The 15,859-nt window shown below is 44.5% G+C and overlaps 1 protein-coding gene across 3 annotated transcripts in view; it reads left to right on the forward strand.

Moving 5' to 3' along the window:
• The window catches only part of OPTN (optineurin), a 309,738-nt gene that overhangs the window by 159,623 nt on the left and 134,256 nt on the right, over positions 1 to 15,859 (forward strand). For all 3 annotated transcript variants that reach the window (XM_069228672.1, XM_069228671.1, XM_069228673.1), the window contains one exon: positions 2,560 to 2,675. In XM_069228672.1, the coding sequence (XP_069084773.1) occupies positions 2,560 to 2,675 (116 nt within the window). The remainder of the gene's footprint in view (positions 1 to 2,559; positions 2,676 to 15,859) is intronic.

Raw genomic sequence — 15,859 nt, forward strand, 5'->3', positions numbered from 1 at the left:
AATGTATCAACAACCAGAACAAGGAAGATGTTCACGAGGCAGCAGTTGGTGTCTGCACTCTTAGTGACGAGTCCAGAAAATTATCACACTGCCTTGCGCTTGTTTGATTTCTACTTTTTTAAGACAGATACTTATTTTAATCACAGGCATACCTCTTGTGCCTTCTGGCTGCACTTCCTTTAAACCTGGCTAGCTGCCGACTTTTTACAAAAGACAATGTCAGTTTTGGAACAATGAGGGTATACCGCCCTCAGTAGTGAAACATTCAGCAGGAATTTGATCACTGAAGTGCAAAGCACCCTCTGTCTTGACTGAGAGTTCAGTTTGCAAATATGACTTTGAATGAAATGCCTTTTTATTCCTAATGTTATTGTGACTGAAGAGCGATTGTTTTTTAAATGCCTCCTTTGTCAGACACCCAGTAACCCATTTCCTAAGTAATAGGGTTGGAGAAACAACATGCAAATAGAAATTACTTTTTCATGCTAATCTGCCACAGTTATTGATTGACTCTTCATCTGTAAGGCGAATTAAGGAAAAACTCTTACAGGCCACCAGAAAAGGACAGTAAGGAGCTGCAGATATGCCTATTTGTTCGTGAGGCAGATCAAGGCAATGATCCGAGAGAAAAAATGTTTGGCTGTGGCACCAGTAATCATTGTACCATTCATACCACCAGTAAATGTTGTTTTTGTTGTTAATCCCGGGCCTGTTCCTGGATCTCCAAACAATGGATTTTAGGGCATATGGCCAGATCATGGAAGTCATAGGGACTCCAGCTCACAAAAGGAGAGCAGTTATTCCTTACCACAAACCATACTGAGGCTCTTACCTCTAGGAGGTGATTCACAAACACTCAAGCGCAAACGGACAAAGCTGGTTTCCCAGGTTCCACAGGTCAACCTTATCCCACGCGGCTCTTCTGCCTTTAATGCTATGTTCTCTCTGCAGAAGTTCTAGAGTACTCCAGGGGTAGTACTGTGTCCTTAACTAATTCATACCCTGGCAGTAACTCACAATTATTTTTAGTGATCAGAAATAGCTCTTATTGCAGTAAAGTGTGAACCAACTGCCTTACATCAAAGAACATACTCACTTAATGTAGCTCCGATCCTTTAGTTGATGAAATATAGATACTGAATAAGGTAGTTGTCTTTATTTCCTAGAGCGGTTTGTTAAAGTATGTGCAGCAGCATACACCTTCATGACAGCTCAGGTGAAGTTCACTCAGTGAAAGATCTCCACACTTTCCCATCACCGATGCAATATGTTTCAGCATCCTTAAGTGTGAGCAACCGGAAGCAATAAGAGCTGACCCTGTCCGCTGGAATTGTCTGACAGTGTGCCTGCAGTGGTGTTTTACTTTTTTTGTAAGCCAATGGCTGTGGATAAAGTTCTTTAAAAAATACACTTTTTCATGATTGCTATTTCGTAAACCAACCAACCATAGTCAGGGTACATCACTCCGTTCAACAGTTTCATTCTCCCCTGACCTTCACCTGTTGCATCTACAGGCAAAGGGGTATGGAGCTCCTTTTGCACAGGAGGAGAAAAAATATGATGGATCCAGTACTAGGACTACAGCAGAGTAGTGTTAGGTTATTGGTACTTTTAACATGCAAATACACACCTTTAGGTTATCCTGGTGCAGCGAGGAAAGAGGGGTGCCTGAAATGCCAGAAGATGGTATAAATTAGAACAGCCATGCTTTCAGTTTCTTCCTGACGTCAGTAATGGATCTAGCCAAGCAGATGTAGAGCGGGAGCTTATTCTACTTATTGGGAGCTTGAAGGGAGAAAGATCGTCTCCATGCTTCTGCATGCCGAATGAGAGGTTGAACAGCTAGTAGTAGAGAAGTGGACAGCAGATGTCTGGCAAGGGGTCCGTATTGAACACTATCATGGGACGTACCAAAGTTGTGAAGGGCTAAGGAGGTGTGAGACAGCAGTTTTAAAAGGGAGCTTTTACAAACTAAGTGCCAATGAAGATCCCAAAGGCGAGTGGATATAGAGGAATGATGGGACATCCTGAGAGCCACCCTAGGGACAGCTTTATGAACCAGTTTAAGTCGCTTGATGAGCTAGACCTAAATACCGACATACACTGCATTCCCGTAGTCTAATCTCCTAGTAATGAGTGTTCGGATCACTATTTTTCGTGAGTCAGCCATTTCAACATCCTTGACTGGATGACAGAGGTTGTTGGAGCGGCGTTGGTGAAGTGAATTCTTTACTATAGAAAAGATATCCGTCTTGGAATTGGCGCTGTTCTGAGTGCATGAGGACAGAGCAAGGAACCTAGATGGTCTAAATAGGACAGTTAGTACGCACAACAGTTTTGAAAATGGATTTATCCTGAGAGTTATGGTAATTAACCCAACTAACCTTTATCCTTCTGAAGTTGATCATGAGTACTCCTTTTGCTTGTGTATTATGCTTTTTTGTAACTCCCTGTAAATACCTAAATAGGTTTCCAAAAAACTATAAAATGTATTTGCAACAAACTGAAACAATATTTGCTACTGGTATTATTACTAAAAATAATTACCCTTTTTACCAGGTTCACAGCGAGGTGGAACCCCTGAAAGCGCAAGTGAAATCACTCTGTGAAGAGCTTCAAGTAGCTCATTCTAGATTAAATGATGCTGAGCTAATGAAGAACGGACTTCAAGAAAAGTAAGACTTACCATCTGTTTATTGATCTAATTATATATGGGATCAATTACCTTCTGCCATACATCAGAATATTGCAAGCCACTGAGAAGGTCTATAACCATATAGAAACAGAAAGCTGAGTTCCTTTATAAGGTATCCATAAGGAAACTCCGAGGTGACTTGCAGTATCCTTATAATTTACTGCTGGGGTGCTTAGTTCTTTATAGTACATGGACACACCATCACCCTTTCAACAAACCATTTAAATCTTTGGTGTGTTGCTCTGTTATATGAAAGAGAGAGGATATATGCATACATGAAGAATAGAAGTAGAATCTGTAGTGCAGAATTAAGCACACCAAAAGCAGGTAAATATTAGTTGCAAAAAGATGCTTAGTTTACTAGAAGTTAGATTAAAAAATGTTGTAGCTTAGAATGTGTAGAAACAAAGATTCTATCCTTCCTAAAATTATCTAAAAGATGCAAAGATGCACATGTTACCAGAACTGTGTCCTTTCTTCTGATCACGTTTCATTTAGATAAACAGTAGAAGAAGTTATTAAGTGATTTGAGTTGAGAGACTACACCATTGTTTATTACAGGCAATTAGAGGCATCCTAAGTCACTAATAGTAAGGATAATAGAGACCGTATTTTATACAGGGGTTGTAGGCTCCCGTGTGTTATACATGTATAAAGGTGTGAAATACAACTGCAACTCTCGCGTGAATAGAAGACTGTTGACTAAAACGACTTGACAAATGATTCTCAGGTTATTGTTAAACAATGTTTCAAACTTAGCTTGAATTGCCACGTTTACCCATTTTAGTGCCATGATTTTAACACCCTGTTGTGCCAGAGGTTTTTTCAGAATTGCACTTTCATATTGTGCAGATATGGTTACATCCTTTGCTTTGTTCTTGACTCATACATATTTTTGGCACACTTACTGATGAACTCCACTCAGCAATTTTGATCAAAATATTAAGGGAAATTTATTTTTTCATTTTTACCAGGACTTGCTAAGTTCATTATTGGACTTCTCAGCCAGAGTACCCTCTTGACTTAAATATAAAAAGTACCTGGGAAATGCTATTATGAATGTCGCTAGTCTAGCAGTACAAATTGTGTCTAGGGTTTGATGGTATTATGGTCTTCAGCCAATTTTCTTATGTTTGTGGGTAGCAGAAAATTGCAGCAGAAGCCACGACCGAAGCTCACAGTTGTTTCTGTCATAGAAAAACAGTCACTGCAAACATAACAGCGTCATATTGTCTGAATATGCGCGCTCTGTGAACTATATTGGTGTCTGGCAGACTTTCATTCCCCTTACTAACTCACCTAGGAAGCTTGCAGAAAATGTGCTAAAGTATACGAAAAAAGTGATGAATGGAATGCATGAATAAATCTCAGCCACTGGTGATCGCGCGGGCAGCAAGATTAATAAAATTATAATGATGATTAAATCAATTTGTATTATGCACAGCTGCTCCAAGGAGTGTCCCTGTGCAACCGTGTCCCGGTGCATCCCAGGCCATCAATATTTTGCATACCATGCCATCTCAGTTTGGACCCAGCCATATGCAAATTAGTCTTGACCCTGCTCCAGTAAGAACAGTCCAGACCTAACTGTCAGACCAGGTCCTCCCAGAACCGGAACACAAGCAACCCAGGACCAGTTTCACCCTAGTTAGGGCTCATCAGCTAGGTATAGCGTGGTTCCAGTGACACAGTATACACTGATTTTCTTATGGCTGGGTCCAAACTGATGTGGCTTGGTGGGTGAAAACTGATGTGTTGGTATGCAGCTTGAGCGCTCAGGAGTGGCTGAGTTTAATTCAAGCATTCCATCCATCACTTTGTTTTTTGATGCAGAAAATGTGCACCTTTTTATTTACTTTACTTACAATTGTTAAAAAGATTTTTCTATTCTAGGTCCTTCACACAAGCATGTAAATGGGGAAGAAGGTCCTATTCGTTGATTCCTCAGGTTCCACTGAGAGTGCAGTGCCTAGAATGTGTATGTTTTCAATAGGTTTGAAGTGCCCACATGTCAAAACTGCTTGTTTGGAACAGCCCTTACATTGTTGTACATATTTATTTTATTGAACACATAAATCAGAAAGTTCATATATAAGATGCATTGATACTACTTGGGAGAAAAGTTTCTGTAGTTCACCTTTGTAAGGGTAGCAATGCTTATACATTACGAGACTATGGTGGTCATTCCAACCCTGGCGGTCCATGACCGCCGGGTTGGAGGACCGCGGGAACACCGCCGACAGGCCGGCGGTGCTCCGATGGGCATTCCGACCGCGGCGGTAAAGCCGCGGTCGGACCGGCAACACTGGCGGTCTCCCGCCAGTGTACCGCCGCCCATTGGAATCCTCCAAGGCGGCGCAGCTAGCTGCGCCGCCGAGGGGATACCGACCCCCCCTACCGCCATCCAGTTCCCGGCGGTCCGCCCGCCGGGAACCGGATGGCGGTAGGGGGGGTCGCGGGGCCCCTGGGGGCCCCTGCAGTGCCCATGCCACTGGCATGGGCACTGCAGGGGCCCCCGTAAGAGGGCCCCTAAATGTATTTCACTGTCTGCTGTGCAGACAGTGAAATACGCGACGGGTGCAACTGCACCCGTCGCACAGCTTCCACTCCGCCGGCTCGATTCCGAGCCGGCTTCATCGTGGAAGCCTCTTTCCCGCTGGGCTGGCGGGCGGCCTGAAGGCGGCCGCCCGCCAGCCCAGCGGGAATGTCAGAATTACCGCCGCGGTCTTTCGACCACGGAACGGTAACCTGACGGCGGGACTTTGGCGGGCGGCCTCCGCCGCCCGCCAAGGTCAGAATGAGGGCCTATATCTAACAGGGTGACAGGAGCCTCAAAGGGTAACACTCCATGTTTTTGGTAAATGAAAAAGGTTAACTAGCTTTTATGCAATTTTTCTCTTATGTAAGGGAGTCAGTTTTTCCAATGATCACCTTGAAGCCAGCCAGACTATAATTGCCCATATAATTATGTTCAAACATATGCTTGTGTAAGCCTTCACACTGTGGCCCTCATTAAGACTTCGGCAGTCTTCTGAATAGACAGCCAAAGCCACAGGCGCCAGAAGACCACCAGTGCTGGCAGTCTTCCGACCACCATATTACGAGTACTGAAGGATTTCTGTAACATATTGGGTGGAAATCCTCCAGTAATCGTGCTGGTGGTTGGAGACGCATGGGCGGTTGCACCACCAGCCCCGCCCTCCCAAAGGACTCCACCAGCCATATTATGAGCAGTAATATGGCCTGGTGGTGTCCTGATGGCAGGCCGCTGCCGGCGGTGGAATCGCCCATTCCCATCCGCTGCCGGACGAACTCCTCGCCTGACAAGGTAAGTCAATCATCTGACAGGGGAGGGGGGGGGAAGGTGGGGGCGTGTTGTGTGTGCGTATGTGAGTGGGTGTTGTCTGTGTGTATGAGTGGGTGTTGTCTGTATGCATGTGTATGGGTTTGTGTATGCATGTGTGAATGCATGTATTGTTGAATGCGTGTATGAATGTTGAATTGAGTGCATGTATGAATGTTGAAGCGAGTGTGTGTATGGTTGCTGCAGTGAGTGTGTGTATGGATGTTGAAGTGAGTGTGTGCATGAATGTTGAGGTGAATGCGTGTATGGATGCTTGTGAGTGAAAACGTGTATGTCAGTGGTGGTGTATGAGTGTATGCGGGGTGGGTGTCTGTGCATGTATGCAGGGCTGTACTAAATGGGGGTGCTGTACTAGATGGGGGCTTGGAGTAGGAGGTGCAGTTCTGGTTGGGAGGTGGGCGATCTGGTATGGATTTGGAGATGGGGGTATTGGGCTTGCAGGTGGGATGGGGGAGTCGTCTGCCAGCAACAGGAAATACATTTCCTGCCACTGGTAGCCCAGGGTTTTCATGGCGGTGCTACCGCCGCAGAAACTCTGGTGAAAAGCCGGCCCCTAATTCCGCCGGCAGTCTTCATTGGACTGCAAGTTGGAGATGCTTATCTCCGGCCCGACGGGTCCAACCGCCCTGGCGGTATGAGCGGGATGTGGCAGGTTGGCAGAGGTCATCCCGCCACAGTTATAATGTGGCGGTCTTCACCGCCAGCCCATTGGCGGTGAAACCGCCACCATGGCCTTGGCGATCAGAAGACCGCCAGGGTCATAATGAGGGCTTGTGTTTTACTAACAAGTCTGAGTTTATCACACATTTGACATCATTCATGCAAAGCACATGCTTTCTCACTTCTGTACCACTTTCCTACATCATTTATACATATCCATCAGGTTGCAATAGGGACTGAGGATGGTTGAACTCTGGGTGTACCTTGGCCCTACTCACTGTATTACACTCTAAATTGTTGTTTTAATGGCCAGATGGAGGCTTTTTTTCATTTTCTCAATAAATGCATACTGTTCCAATGTTCATTTCTTTTCTCTCGGTTTAAATGTAAAAGTTACTATTTGATATTTGGCAAATTTCATACATTCAAGAAATGCCTCTTTAAATTCTGAATGTATCACATTTTCTGGATTAAATTGTAGATCTCCTGTGACCTGATAGTGCTTGGTCACTATAGCAATCAAAGATAGGAACTGGTATTATTTCTCCAGCTACTCTTAAAGTTAACTAGTCTATTTATTTTGGTGTTTCAACAGCACCACAACCGTACCATACAGTAACAACAGAGGGCAGTTTCTTCGGAGTTCACTCTTGATTCTGTGACAGATAAATGTCCCCTTTGAAAACAGGAAAATGAAAAATCTAACATTTTAAAATATTCACATCATAAGGAATGTATTGGTGGGTAACAGACTTGGCTAAACAACTTAATGTGCAAGATCCAAGGGAGGAATCGGGGTAGTTGGAGTTCAGATGGATGCAGTAGTGTATGACCCTATCTTCAGCAGCGCACCAGTTTGAAGAGTTTTGCCTGCAGGAGTTTTCTGAAACATAGATGGTTGAATTTTGCCCTCAGACTCAACATGATGACGCTGCAGGTAGGGACCATGGGAACCCAGGTACTTTGTTCCAGAATGCCTTTTGGATAATGCCTTGTGCATGCTGCATGGTGAAAGAGGTCTTGAACGTGATACACTGTAAGCTAGTTTAGCATTTTTGTTTTTTAAAGATGTCTGACAAGCTCATGCATTCCAAGGATTAGTCACAGTTTGGCAGCCTGACTGTGTTTCATTCGTAGTCTGTATGCATGTATGTGTTAAGATGCGTCTTTTGTCACCAAGGAGGCTGGGTCCAATTATTTAAAAAAGGTTTATTTGAGCACTCCCCAGAGTGACCTCCTAATCCAGGCCTTCTCATCCAGCTGAAACTATTTACAAAGCATCACATTACAACACCCTTACACATTCTAGTACAGAATTCCACCTTGTGAGCACTACTTACAGTTATATGTATGTAGGTTGTCAGTAATATTTTATTACGAACCCATGTGAAGACTATTGCAGTAGCCCAGCTACCCCATCACAACTCCTCGCACTGGGTGTTTTATGCAGGGGTGCAAGGAGTTTCCTGAATGTAAATGGTTGTAGAGTGACAATATTTATTGCACCAATGACACTTCTGTTCTAAATATAATTTAAAGGTTTCTTCATTTTTGTGATGCCAGTGGAAATGTCATAAAGGCTTCTGGGCTGTTTATTTTCATTTTATTATGGCAGGATTTGCTTTCCTTGATGTAGTGGCTCAGGTGATCTAGACATTCATTGATGTTTGTGTTATTCCCTGAACCGTTGTTCAGGGTGATGTGAATTTGGGTGTTCATTTGGAAGTGGACCTGGTGACAATCTACCACGTGAGCTAGTGGTAGCATGCCAGTATTTGAACTGTGGGTGTGACCTGGAGTACTCCTGTGGAGCGAAGCAAATTGCCATTCATATCAATCACTCACCCCATCCTGATTTGTAATGATGGCTTTGGTTTGGTGGAATGATCATCTCTCTCTGAGTGTCTGCTTAACAGTGCCATCCATTACAATAATTTCAGTAGGACAGTCTGAGGCCTCATTGTATGACGTGGTGTCGCTCCCCCTAGTATTGTATTTGACTCTTCTAGGACTAGGCAGAATAAAAATTGATCTGTAGTCACCCTGGCGTGAGGGATTGCCATCAATAGAGGTGTGCTAGTAACAGTTCCCTTGGTAGCACGTGCGTTTCACATGGATATATCCAATGGTCAGTGTCTGGCCTTCCTCAAATCCTGAAATTGCTGAAGGTATCTAGTAGCATCATATCTGATAACACATGTGTTGCCAACTTACTATAATTCTGTGGTCATGGCCTGCCGCGGAATGTTGGGCCTCTAGAACCTCCTTGGCCCTCGTGGGTAGTTTAGTGTAGCAGTCAAACCTAGCTTGGGAAAGCTGGTGAGAAGACGGCATCAGTGTAACACAGTATTTATGCACACAATAGTGTAATATCCAGCCCCAAATATTTATTTAAAATGAAATGCTCTTTTATAAACACCTTAATATTATATGATATTGAAAATGAACCATCCCTCTGCTATTTTATTGTTTTGGAAGAGCTCTCAAAACACATGAATAAGATATTCGATGACCCAAAGTCATTGGAGGTTCAAGTCTGATTTTTATATAATGTAGCTTTTTAGCGTTTTATACACTTTGGTGTACTTATAGGTCTGTGTTACCTTACATAATAGTTCGATACATATGTTGTCTAATGATCCTTTTCCATGGACCAAATCTGTAATGAACTGGGATTGGATAGTGTGCATCGAATATCCTCTTAGCACTGATTCTCAGATTTCTAAGCTCTTCAGCTGACCCTATGTTATTACTATGTAACATGTTTTCTATATGAAACATTGCAAAGTCTTTTCTTTTGCAAGTACTATATTTGAGCAACGATAATCAGTCTAGCCCTGCATTTTCAAACCTTATTCGTTACTTAGAAATTGGTAACATTTTGAAGCACAGTTTAGTTGAACTATTGTTTTTCCGTAGATTATGTATTCATTTTTTGTGTATTAAGTTTCCCCATTTCACTACTTTGCCCAGAAAACAAAGCCAGGCGGTTGATTACTCAGTTGCAGTGTATTGTGATATTTATTAAAATACAGTGCTATAGTTGGTCATCCATCAGCTCAAGATTTCATATACATTTTTCAAAAGGATGGCAGAGTGAGGAGTTGTATGTGACATCACATTCCAAGAAGCAGTGAGTGACACTAATTTGTCAATTCCAACATTTTGAGTATTTGAAATAAGGAATGATGTCAGGCTGCTTAACGCAGTGCATCATAATTCAAAATAATTGTATATGGAGTTTAGTTTAGTTCACAAAGGTGCAAGTTTCACAATGCCACAGATTATGAACAGCAGTAGCCTGTTTATTGATTATGATGAATTAATTTATTTGTGCTACTTAGCTACACTAGCCCCTCCCCATTATTTGTAAGCATTCTCCTTTTTTCAAGTACAATTTACATTAATTGTGTGTGTGAAATTTTAATTCGAGATTACAAGTGTTCTAATTCAATCCAGGAGTGGTAGTGTTCTGCATATTTTATTGTTACCCAGATTACCTCCTGTATACTGTGTTGACCTGTTTTATTCCTTCACTTCATTCCTCTGGTACCTCAATGCAAGATACAAAACAAAATACATGCTGTGTGTAGTCCCTTTTTGGTATTTTCATGGTGGCTTCTCTCTCCGGAAGTGTAGAAAGGGGTCTCATGTTCATTATGGAATTCTTGACAACGATAACAGTTTCCACCCAAACAGTGGCTTTCTTCCTTTCCTGTAAATTCACCAGGCTTGCTCAGTTCCTAGTAAGGGCTTTACCTGCAGCAGTAGACGGTGCTTTTCCAGTTGACAAGGTTGAAAGTCTGTCTCAGTTAAGAAGACAAAGACCTTTTGCAGACACAATCGCACTGATGATTCTCCCTGCAATTTCAAATAGAGTGATTTGAAACTGTTTCTCCTACCGCTGACCTTCACAGGCCAGAGCTAGTGTGTCGGTAGCCACCCACATGGTACATTAGCACGAACACTCCTGCAGACTAGGTGATCAGCTGCACTTCTCCCCATCCCCTGTAAATCTATATATTTTTTCCTCCATTATTTTTAGCTGCATCAGTTGTACTACGTTCTGTCTGCCCATTTTGCCTGTATGAGGAAATGTGTTGTTGAAATGTGTGGTTGTGGATACACATGCTCTGTATACTCCTGCCATGTAGTGTTGGGTGCTGCTGTTTGCAACCAGTTTTTGATCAAAAAACGCTTTGATCACAGGATTTATTTTCACCCCCCCCCTTAGCCCAAAATGCACCATGACAAAGAGGCCACATCAGATTCATTTTTTCACAATCAAGTTTGGATATTGCGATTTCAGCTCCAGGACAACAAAGATTTTCTCTGACCCTTCAGCAGTGCCAGTCGTCAAAAAATCAGATCTAGCAATGGAGGAAAACTTAATTGCATAGATGACAATGCGAGACTCATCTTTGATTTGACTCAGCACTACGTCAAAAAGAACAGGGCATATTGAGAACAGCTGTTGAGGGAGAATGTAATGGATAGGTGATGACTTTTCTACTTTTGTCCTAAATGCAATATGAAATCTCCATGGTTCGAAAACGTCCAGTTTTTAACCTATACTTTTCTTTAGAACATGATGTACGTCCATCTAGAAAGGTGCCCCCTGCAGATATACCATTGCATACAATGAAGTTACTAAGAGGGTGGTGCAGCACCTGAAAATGAAGCTCCATGTGGTAGCTGATGACTTCTTTGTCAAAACCCTTTCCGAGACTGAAACAACTGTACAGTGCCTCCCTGTTCTGAAATGCATGATCAGGTGCACCTCAGACAACTTTAAAGACCTGCTCAATGTGAGGGTCGTCACCCCACGAGTGAGACTTGAAATAAATAAATAAATAAATAAAAATTACATGCCTGCACCATATTACCTACTTTACATCAGGGACCATGCCCCACAGTGCAAGAAAAAGGGCCTCAGTTTAAGCAACCAGGAATGCCCTTCGTTTAGACATGGAGAATAAGAAGATTTGACATTGGGGCATCTACAAAATGGGTGATTGCCAGTTTGGTTGCACTGCTCTGTAAATATGATTGCTACCAATGGGAGGGAATGGGGAGGTTGGTAAAGCACTTCCCAAGGAGGCCCACTGCAAGAGGGGACAGGAACTGGTTGCGGAGGGCAAATTGATCTCGAAATCGAACATTCGTTTACCTTAGATTTCACCGACACAGCCTCCAAGGAATTCAATACCAGCATCCTGCTGAGATATCCCACATGGATCAAGGTTTCTGGCTTTAGGCCAGAGGTTCAGAAGCAGCTGATCAGCATCCCTTTTGATGTCGAGCATCTGCTCAGACCGCAGGTCGACAGTATACTTGGGAAGATTAAAAAGGACACAAAAGCTACACATCCAATAGGCGCCCTACAAACCCAAATGCCCAAGAGTGCCTTTTGTAAACAACAAACACAAGGAGGTTCCAAGTCAGCTACTCCTAGTCAGAGGCAGGGGGACTAACAGCTGCAATCCTTTCAAGACACTGGAAGCAAAATCCTTCAGTAGAGGTGGATGCTGTGGTAATGGGAGTGGCAAAGGTATATGTGACTTTAGCAAGGAAGCCTATGTCTCCAAATACTGACTCACCCATCTTCTCCCCCCCCCAATCACACTAAACCTTTTGCAGAAGATTAGGGTTATTTCTTTCTCAGTCGAAGTAAAAACCTCAGACAAATGGATTATTTTGGTGTTAGAGCAAGTGTACTACAGGCACTGCCAGAAGTTCTACACCACATCACCAAATGTAGCACTTTGCGTTGCAGTGAGTTAACACCACCTACGACTATTGCAGAAGGAAGTTCAAGTGCTCCTCACCAAAAGTGCCATTGACCCGTTGGCCCCCTGCCCCCCAACATCGGGGTAAAAAGGTGTATTCTCTGTACTTCCTGACCTCCAAGCAGAATGTAAATTTGCAGCCAATCCTAGATCTTAAGATCCCTTAACTTGTACATCCTGGCGGAGCACTTCAGAATTACCACCCTGCAGGACATCATTCAGATGCTCTGGGAAGGAGATTAAATGGCAGCCGTTGACCTAAAGGAATGCATACTTCCAAATCCCAGTACATTTAGCTTATCACTGCTACCTATGCTTTCTGGTAATTGAACACTACACTTGCTAAGCTCTAAGCTTCAGGGTCACTACAGTCCCAAGGGTATTTAGCAAGTATTGGTGGTATTTGCACACCTGCACCGAAATACCATTCACATCTTGCCTTATCTGGACAATTGACTGATAAAGAGCGGCAGCTGGGAACAGTGCTTAGCACATGCTCAGACAACAGAGTCACTCTTACTCAAGTTGGGGTTCACGGGTAATGTCAAGAAATGTTATCTTGTGCCAAGATAAATCCAACCTGTTCTAGTATCTGTATTACAGTGAAAGCCTACCCAAACCCAGAGATGGTGATGGCCTTTTTTTAAAGCCACCACGCCTCGAAGGCTTCAAGCATAGCAATAGTGCTGCGCCCAAGATTGCACTTGCTACTACTGCTAGATTGCTTAGTGAGGCAACTGCCACATGCAAAGTGTTGAAGGTAAGAACTGTTGTTAGTATGACCCTAAAATCAGTGCACTCCCCTTTGGTGAAACAAAAAAAAATGTGGCTGGTTAGTGCCTTTCTGGCCCGTCAGCTGCAAGTGATCATGACCATGGACGCCTCACTGTAGGAGGCTGACCTGGCTTATAGTGGGTACCCTGTGGTACTTACACCTTGTGCCAGGTCCAGTTATCCCTTATTAGTAGATTAGAAGTGTTCTAGCAGCTTAGGCTGATAGAGGTAGCTATAGCAGAGCAGCTTAGGCTGAACTAGCAGACATGCAAAGCTCCTACTATACCACTTATATCATATAGCACTATATCACAAGAAAACACGATACTCCGAGTTATTAAAAATAAAGGTACTTTATTTTAGTGACAATATGCCAAAAGTATCTCAGAGGATACCCTCCCTTAGGAGGTAAGTAATATGCACAAATTATATGTACATAAACCAAAATCAGATAAGTAACAGTTAGAAAAGTAGTGCAAACCATGTAGAATCACAATAGGATGCAAAAAAGGTAGAAATAGGCCTAGGGGCAACACAAACCATATACTCCAAAAGTGGAATGCGAACCACAAATGGACCCCAGGCCTAGTGTAGGTTATAGAGGGTCGCTGGGACTGTTAGAAAACACTAAGGGTGTCCAAGATACCCAACCCTAAGACCCTGAAAAGTAGGAGTAAAGTTACCCTACTGCCCCAGAAAGACAGTTAAGTCGAGATAGGGGATTCTGCAAAGACAACAACTGCCAGCAAAACACTGAAGATGGATTCCTGGATCTGAGGACATGTAAAGGAAGGGGACCAAGTCCAAGAGTCACGCAAGTGTCCGGTGCGGGCAGGAGCCCACTAAACCCCGGATGAAGGTGCAAAAGGGCTGCCTCCGGGTGCAAGAAGCCGAAGATTCTGCAACAACGGAAGGTGCCAGGAACTTCTCCTTTGGTCAGAAGATGTCCCACGGCGTGCTGGAGGATGCAGAGTTGTTTCTACACAGAAAGACCGCAAACAAGCCTTGCTAGCTGCAAGAGTCGCAGTTGAGGATTTTGGGTGTTGCTAAGGCCCAGGAAGGACCAGGAGGTCGCCCCTTGGAGGAGGAGACAGAGGGGGCGTTCAGCAACTCAGAGAGCCCCCGCAGAAGCAGGCATCACCCGCAGAAGTACCTGAACAGGCACTTAGAAGATCTGAGGACAGCGGTCGACTCAGACTCACAAAGGAGGGTCCCACGACGTCGGAGTCCAACTAAGTGAGTTGGGCAATGCAGGACGGAGTGCTGGGGACCTGGGCTAGGCTGTGCACGAAAGAAGTCTTGGAAAAGTGCACAGAAGCCCGAGTAGCTGCAGTTCACGCAGTACACAGGATTACTGTCTTGCGTGGGGAGGCAAGGACTTACCTCCACCAAATTTGGACAGAAGGGCCACTGGACTGTGGGAGACACTTGGACCCAGCTCCTGTGTTCCAGGGACCACGCTCGTCAGGATGAGAGGGGACCCAGAGGACCGGTGATGCCGAAGTTTGGTGCCTGCATTGGCAGGCGGAATGTTCAGTCGACCCACAGGAGATTTCTTCCTGGCTTCCAGTGCAAGGTGAAGGCAGATAGCCCTCAGAGCATGCACCACCAGGAAACAGTCGAGAAAGCCGGCAGGATGAGGCGCTACAATGTTGCTGGTAGTTTTCTTGCTACTTTGTTGCGGTTATGCAGGCGTCCTGGAGCAGTCAGCGGTCAATCCTTGGCAGAAGTCAAAGAGGGAAGTGCAGAGGAACTCTGGTGAGCTCTTGCATTCGTTATCTGAGGAATAGCCCACAAGAGAGACCCTAAATAGCCCACAGAGGAGGATTGGCTACTGAGAAAGGTAAGCACCTATCAGGAGGGGTCTCTGACGTCAACTGCTGGCAATGGCCACTTGGAGCTGTCCATTGTGCCCTCACACCTCTGCATCCAAGATGGCAGAGGTCTGGGACACACTGGAGGAGCTCTGGGCACCTCCCCTGGGAGGTGCTGGTCAGTGGAGTGGTCATTCCCCTTTACTTTGTCCAGTTTCACACCAGAGCAGGGCTGGGGGATCCCTGAACCTGTGTAGACTGGCTTATGCAGAGAGGGCACCATCTGTGCCCATCAATGCATTTCCAGAGGCTGGGGAGGCTACTCCTCCCCAGCCCTTCACACCTATTTCCAAAGGGAGAGGGTGTAACACCGTTTCTCAGAGGAAATTCTTTGTTCTGCCTTCCTGGGACCAGGCTGCCCAGGCCCCAGGGAGGCAGAAGCCTGTCTGAGGGGTTGGCAGCAGCTGCAGTAGAGACCCCTGAAAGTTAGTTTGGCAGTACCCAGGCTCTGTGCTGGAGACGCGGGGATGCATGGAATTGTACCCCCAGTACCAGAATGGTATTGGGGGGACAATTCCATGATCCTAGACATGTTACATGGCCATGTTCGGAGTTACCATGGTGACACTAAATATAGGTCTTGACCTATATTTAGTGCACGCGTGTAATGGTGTTCCCGCACTCACAAAGAACAGGGAATTTGCCGTGAACAATGTGGGGGCACCTTGGCTAGTGCCAGGGTGCCCACAAACTAAGTAACTTT

Source organism: Pleurodeles waltl, chromosome 4_1 (genome assembly GCF_031143425.1).
Source record: "Pleurodeles waltl isolate 20211129_DDA chromosome 4_1, aPleWal1.hap1.20221129, whole genome shotgun sequence".
In the NCBI taxonomy this organism is placed as follows: Eukaryota; Metazoa; Chordata; class Amphibia; order Caudata; family Salamandridae; genus Pleurodeles; species Pleurodeles waltl.